Below are 7455 nucleotides of genomic sequence, written 5' to 3'. Positions count from 1 at the left end.
AATAAGTTAGTTTAAGTAATTTAGTCATGACTCGTAGCTCATTATTATTTAAGATATTATTTAAGTTAGCGGCAATATTCCAATCTATTTCGGTAGATACTCCGATAACGATGGTCACTGCTATGCGTTGGGTGAGACAAATGACGATATAATTCCAAATCGGCTGACAATAACAAGTCAATAACTATATTATGACGCTTTGTACAATAAATAATAATATTATAATAATATGTTACCACCAGTGGCGGCTCGTGGTTTGGACGACGGGACGATCGCACCCCCTACTGAAATTAATTAAAGAAGAAAATTAATTGTATCATATTCTTAATTTTACATTTATAAAAAATATTTTTTATTAAAAATGAAAATTTTTAAATAGTAAAATAGTTATACATTTTTCTATTACATTAATTGTCGTGTGCGAACATTAAATTTGTTTCCTTCAGATACCAGGAGCATAATATGGATACGCATGTACACACGAGCAGACAGCATCCAATCAATATTCTGTTTTATGAATGCGCATATATTAATTTCCATTTTCTACTGCGACTGAAGATGTATATTTTCGTATATTTAATTTAACAATTTTTTGTACCTATGACCATAAGCGTGCGCACGGCGTAGGTACCGTATTTATTGACGCGGAACATGCCGGGTTTGAATTGACTTGTGCAGAAACACTTGTATTTTTCGATGTATATGGCTCAAGCACAACATCAGATGCACTACTTTTATCAAGTTTTTTTTTATTTGAAAATGAACGAATATCCATAGTTAAAAATTTAAAATTTAAAAGAGTAATATTAACGAATGAAACTCAGCACTAAATAATATAATGTCACTCAGACAGACAGACAGTGGACGACTAAAATTCAGTACCTACAAAGATGCATGTATTTTGTAATCAGCTGTCAATATTCGTAATCGTAGTTATATGTATAGTTCATTAGAAGTCAGGACATTAAACGTTGTCTGATAAAATATTTGTAGTAGGTACCTGAGTGACCTTTTTTTTTTTTTATCTGACAAATTAAAACCAAGTTACAAGTTACAATACAATATAAAATACAATATATTATTATTTAAAATTTTCAACTGATGTATTGAGGTCTATAATATTAATTTTCTGTTTTTTTGAGCCATTACATCCAACACTTCGTCTGTAGAGTTAGACACTTCCCAATGTACTGACAGAAGAGTAAGTCCCGTTAAACGCTAATTTCCAGTTTTGTTACGAAGCAATGTTTTTAAACGTTTTAGTGTTGAAAATGAGCGTTCAGCTGCTGTTGTAGAAACTGGCCGGTAGTGTTGCCAAGATTTTCAATAAAAAATGTATGTTTGGGTAAAACTTTGCATCACATGCATCCAAAATATCCATTATTTCAGTGGGTTTTTTTCTACATTTACCCATTTTTCACACCATAATAAAAATTCAGAACAAACCGCTTTTTTCAGATATACGATCTCCGAAAAATATGTTTAAATTTACCAATTTACAGAATTTTACGTACATTTTACCGGTAAATTCCCCATCTCTACCCATAGATAATAATATTCGACCGTTCTATAGTGGTTTATTTTTGTACCACAACACAATAACATTTTTTTTTAATAACACGTATTTTATTTTAATTTAAATTATAAGGATAATGATTTTATGTGCCGGTACACAAAAATTTCGGGATATAAGTTAGGAACAGCTATCACATACATTCTTCTTTTCTTAACTTTGATCAGAGAAAATGTAAAATATAAATAATAAAATAAATAATAGTGTTAATATAGGTTACAAAACTTTACAAGTCTTGTTGTGCAATGATTAAGAGTGGGACACCACTTCATAAATTCAAAATCCATTATTTCTTGTTTTTAAATTTGATAGATCTAAATCTAGAAGAGATCTCAAGACTCAAGACCATTTTTTTTTTTAAATTCTTCTTTATGATGTGAAGGCATGTATGATGGAAATAAAGAAATTTTGAGTGCGACTGCTATAATTTTGTTAATCTATAAATTGTTTTTTAAATCGTAGCACTGGTTCATATGCACTATTTCGACAATAACACTGTTGAACATATTTCAAAATAAATGTCAGAATTAAAGGAAAGAAATAAATATTAAGACAAAAAGACATGTAACTCTCAAACTATACCATTCAAAAAAATGTATGTTATCATAAGTCCCATGCTGTAGGTATAAATAACTTGAAATAATTCAAATTTTAAAACTAATTCAAAGTATAGAGATTGGAAAATTGGATCTAGATATCAAAATATCTCTTGAAAAATAACATACTTGATCAGCGATACCTTAATTGTGTTTAATGCCAAATCCCTTGGGAAGTGCGAGCACTTTATATGGAGGGCATAGAATAAATATAATAAATACACTTAGATTACAATTTTTAGATCATATTTGCGGTCGACTACAATTTTTTAATTTTTGATACAAGGAAATTATTGCACTGTCCACATTTATTCCTTATATTGTATAATTTTTAGTTTCTCTAGACAGTCATAAATACGTACACATTTTTGAATGAAAAGTTAAAGTATAAAATATTAAATAATTGTTACATTATTCTTGTTATTTTTCATCAGTTTTCATTTTTAGGGAGGCTTGAATAAAAAATGTCTGGGAGCAGCTGTATCACTAGATTATTATTGACTATCCAGAAAAAAAAAAGTATGAGACTTATAGGTAAAACTTTATTTTTAATAAATGTCCTATAATAATGATTAATAGTTTAGGCTATATAATACTAATATTTTTTTTATAATAAGATGTTTAGAAATTATATACACATAAAACAATGATGATAATAATAATTAGGTAATTTGTCATTAAGATTGCAAAAAGATGTCTTTTTTAACATATACATATACATATTAAAATTTTGGAATATACATGTTAACAAGTTTGTAAATGAATAAAATGTAAGGAACTAGAAAATAAAAATAAAATTAATAATAATAATAATAATAATTAAATGAACATAAGTATATGAGTTTAAAAAGGTAAAAAAAAAAAGATTTTTTTGTTCGATTTATCTAAATGTTACAATATTCTATTCTAGTATGCATGCAAAAATACAAAACATTAAATAACAACTTTTGAATGTATTTCTAGTATAAAAAAACTCATGATGAGAACAAAATTATTTTATTTACAATTTTTTTTAATATTATTTATTTATTAGTATTATAGAATAATACGTTAACCTCTCGAAATCGCTCTGAAAATATGAACACTGGGTTGTTTTTTTGTGTTAATTCGTTATAGTAGTTTAGAACATCTTTTGGATTTTTGGTTTTGTACTTAACAAAATTATTTTTGTGAGTCATAAAAAAATGTAGAAAATATAATAAGGTAAAAAAATAATAAAGAAAATGGCATAAAAAAGGATACATTTATATAATTACGATTGTGATATAAACAGTAAATGGAAAATTAATGTTGTTATATGCATAATCTATGAAGTGTCTTATCAAAAAATATTTAGAAGAATTTAAATATAGTTGTTTAAATTAAAACAAACTGTGATTGGTACAATGCTTAGATATTACAAGACAAAAACTGATATGAAATACTATCAAGAGTAGAATAAACTAATTGTGATTTTTTATAAAATATTTAATTAAATATTATTTCTTATTAATATATTGGTAATAACTAATAACTATGCATTATCATAGAAAGTTATCAATTATATTAAATACATTTAAATGAACAGATATATTATTATCTGAATAATACTGAATGTAATTTGTATTAATTCATTTTTAGAATAACTACAAAACAAATATTTAACATATTTTAATTTTCACTAAAAATAGATTAACAATTGACATTGCAGATCACAAACAGATATTACTTTTGACATTATTGAACAAAGAACTAGTATATAATATATAAATTGAACAATAAATTTAAAAATTGTACTAACTTACAATATATTATTCTAGATGCAGGTAAAAATTACACCTGTTACAATAAAATATAATATTATATAATATACCAAGATTATAAAAAAATGCATTGTCCTTAGATATAATACACTAGTTCTCTGAATTTCATATGAACCATACAACAATCACAGTTTTCAAATATTACATAATGAAGGGATCAATTTACTGATTCAGGAACAACATCACTAAATTAAATGTCTTGTACAAGGTTTCTTTGAGCTATGTTTATGATTATACATACAGAGATAATATTACTTACTGTGTTATAAAAAAATAGAACTTATTAACATTAATAAAAATGAAAAAAAGTACAAATTAGATAAAGCATGTTGGCAGATATAAAAAATAATTTAACCTAAGTTTACAATCTAATGTTGAACAGAATAACAGTATCTAATAAAATTAAAATATTATCTACAACTAAATAGTTTAAAACAATTCATTCATAAAAACTTCAAAAAAAAAAAAGAAAAAAGAAACGGATAAGTTATAAATATTTATGACTTACCAAAAGTAATGATGGTCAGAGATGTATCTAGCAGTGTTAATGATAAATATTGTGCAAATGATGTAGTTGATGTCTGTGTGCGTGATAAACCGCAGATGCATGTTGCATATATATGGCGGCTGCTTGGGGATTAGCACCGCGTAGAGCGATGGCCTGTTGCATAGGCCACTCCGAGAGGCGGGCGTGATCTCAGTAACCCGATGCTTCTTTATACTCAGACCCCTCCATTGTGAAGAAGTCTTCCAGTTTCCACTGGAGTGTTTCAAATGTTGGTCTCTTCATTGCATCTTTATGCCAGCATTCTAACATAATATCATACAACGCTGTTGGACAATTAGGTGGCATTGGCATTCGGTAACCATGCTCAACCTGATGCAATACCTCAGCATTGGTCATACCTAAAATTATAATATTGTATATAATATTCTTAAAAAACTGAAATATATATTAATATTTACCCGGGTAAGGTATTCGCCCATAGGTAACCAGCTCAGTGAGTAAAATTCCAAATGACCATACATCAGATTTTATAGAAAATTTGCTATAGTTAGCAGCTTCTGGTGCAGTCCATTTGATAGGGAATCTAGCACCAACTCTTGCTTCATACTCATCCTCCTAAAAAAAATTACAAATATTAACATTTTATACAATAATAATTAGTTTTCAGAACCTTAACCTTTATAAGACGAGCAAGACCAAAATCGGCAATCTTCACAATGTTACTCTCTCCAACAAGAACGTTCCTAGCAGCAAGATCACGATGAATGTAATTTTGAGATTCAAGGTATGCCATACCAGATGCTATTTGAGCTGCCATATCAATCAATTGTTGGAGTTTCAAACCACGTCCTTTACCTATATAAAAGTTTAAATGTTATTAGGTATTATATAAAATATATAAATAACAAAAATTTAAAGAAATATATTTTAGAATACCTTGTAAAAAGTCTAATAAACTTCCATTTTTCATAAGTTCAGTGATAATATAAATTGGCTCTTCCATAGTGCAAACAGCATATAATTGAATTAATTTGGTATGCCTTAGTTTTTTCATAATTTGGGCTTCAGCTAAGAAATCCTTAGGATCCATTGTACCTAAGTTACAAAAACAACATTAAGATTATGATGTTTATGACCTTCAAAACACTAAAAAATGCATGCAAATAAACAGAATTAAAATAAAAATATACCACTAAAAAATCAAATTTAACATTTTAAAATTGTATTATTCAATAAAAATATACTTTAAATTAATATAAAAAGTCTATTTACTCAAAAATATGATCTTGCACTTGCAATATATTGAGTAATGTAAATTTTACTTCACATAGGTACTTTACAGAATAGCACTAAAACATCTGTTGAAAATACATCCTCCCCAAACTCTATACCACCTTTTCATAGTAGAGCAGTGTTGAAACTTTTTATTTTGGGCATTTTTAGTGAGAATAAAATGCGTTTTATAACTAAAATAATTTAGTAACACTGCAGTCTATCTGTGGCACACGGTACACCATATACTAGGTAACTTAAGATTTTATAGTGTAAGTCACTATGCTCACTCTCACACAACTCAGACGCTATTATTGGTCATAAAAATCATTAATAAACGTATGGGTAGTAAAGATAACTGATAAGTAAGTAATAAAGATATAGTTATAAAAAAATACACGTTTCATATTTTCTCATTTATGTTAGCTGTAAAACCAACAATGCCTACCTATGGGTTTATATAATATTATTCATCGAAATAAGCATTTATTTACCATTTTTTTTTTTCAAAATATGCATTCAATATTTATTCATAAAAGTCCCTAATATGCAAAATAAAATCTTAAGTACCTAATTCTATGTCATAAGAATTAAATGTATAGCTTGATCTGCAATGTGCATTTTAATAGAAAAAATATTAAAAAGTCATAAACATTGTACTAGCCAAACCATCCTATTTATTATATTAAAAATAATTGCAAATTACCAGTCTTCAATGTTTTTATAGCAACTGGTGTTGTATTATTCCACAAGCCTTCCCAAACTTCACCAAACTGACCATGCCCTAATTTTCTGACAAACTTCAATGAAGATCTATCAATTTCCCATTGATCTCTTGTACTATGGGACAGACCACCAGTTACTGGTTTCTCCACCTATCAAAAAAATAAACATAATTTTAAACATAATATATTTATATAAATAAGTATAAAATATTAATTAATTTGCATACATTTAGGTACATTGATTATTAATTGAATATATTTAAAAGTTATTTAGAACACTTAATCTAAATCAGGACAAAATATTGGATAAAAGAAAAACTAAAAAACAACTGGTTTATTTTCTAATATAATATTTGAAAAAATTAATTTTGTGTTTTGTGGTAGGTACTTCATAAATGAATAACTATAGACTTAAAATCTTCGACAAATAATAATTATATTAAAGTTTTCTAGACACAAGTTTCATAGTATTTTCACTCTTTTGTGCTATTTATAGAAATTTGAAATTGATTATTTTTTGTTTTTTTCATTTTATACTAATAACATTTGTTTCATAATAAAAATGCTAGAAAATTAAATACAAGATTCCTTTTAAGTTGTACTTACAGCAATGAAATAGGTAACTAAAATGAGTGATCACAATGTGTTTATGTAAGTGTTAGATTTATATACACAAATGTATTTTATAAAGTTAGAATTTTAACAAAATTTGTTAACGTCATGAACATTTTCCAATATTTATAATGTATAAAAACCAAGTCAATTAGGTTAAATATTTAATATAAGGATTCCTATAAGTTGTAATTGGTTGAGTGTTTTCTGATTCCTTAAGAGGACGCTACACCCGCATATGTTGTCTCCGTCTTACAAATGTACAACACAGCAAAAACTATTTTGCGCAGGAAAGAACCGAGAAGGCTTCAACCATAACTAAGAAACCGAAATGTTTACCACATAAAAAGGAGAACTTTGGCTGTGC

The 7455-nt window shown here is 26.9% G+C and overlaps 1 protein-coding gene across 1 annotated transcript in view; it reads right to left on the bottom strand.

Moving 5' to 3' along the window:
• Positions 1-3102: 3102 nt before the first annotated feature.
• Positions 3103-7455, bottom strand: part of LOC100160433 (tyrosine-protein kinase Src42A) — a 7973-nt gene continuing 3620 nt past the window's right edge. Inside the window, exons 3-7 of the mRNA XM_001944785.5 lie at positions 6458-6626; positions 5416-5574; positions 5156-5334; positions 4938-5094; positions 3103-4877 (exon numbers count right to left, since the gene is read on the bottom strand). Coding sequence (XP_001944820.1) covers positions 4669-4877; positions 4938-5094; positions 5156-5334; positions 5416-5574; positions 6458-6626 — 873 coding nt within the window. The 3' untranslated portion in view covers positions 3103-4668. The remainder of the gene's footprint in view (positions 4878-4937; positions 5095-5155; positions 5335-5415; positions 5575-6457; positions 6627-7455) is intronic.

This window comes from Acyrthosiphon pisum, chromosome A1 (genome assembly GCF_005508785.2).
Source record: "Acyrthosiphon pisum isolate AL4f chromosome A1, pea_aphid_22Mar2018_4r6ur, whole genome shotgun sequence".
Lineage (NCBI taxonomy): Eukaryota > Metazoa > Arthropoda > Insecta > Hemiptera > Aphididae > Acyrthosiphon > Acyrthosiphon pisum.
The sequence above is the reverse complement of the archived record's forward strand: the minus strand, read 5'-3'. Positions and strand labels throughout refer to the sequence as shown.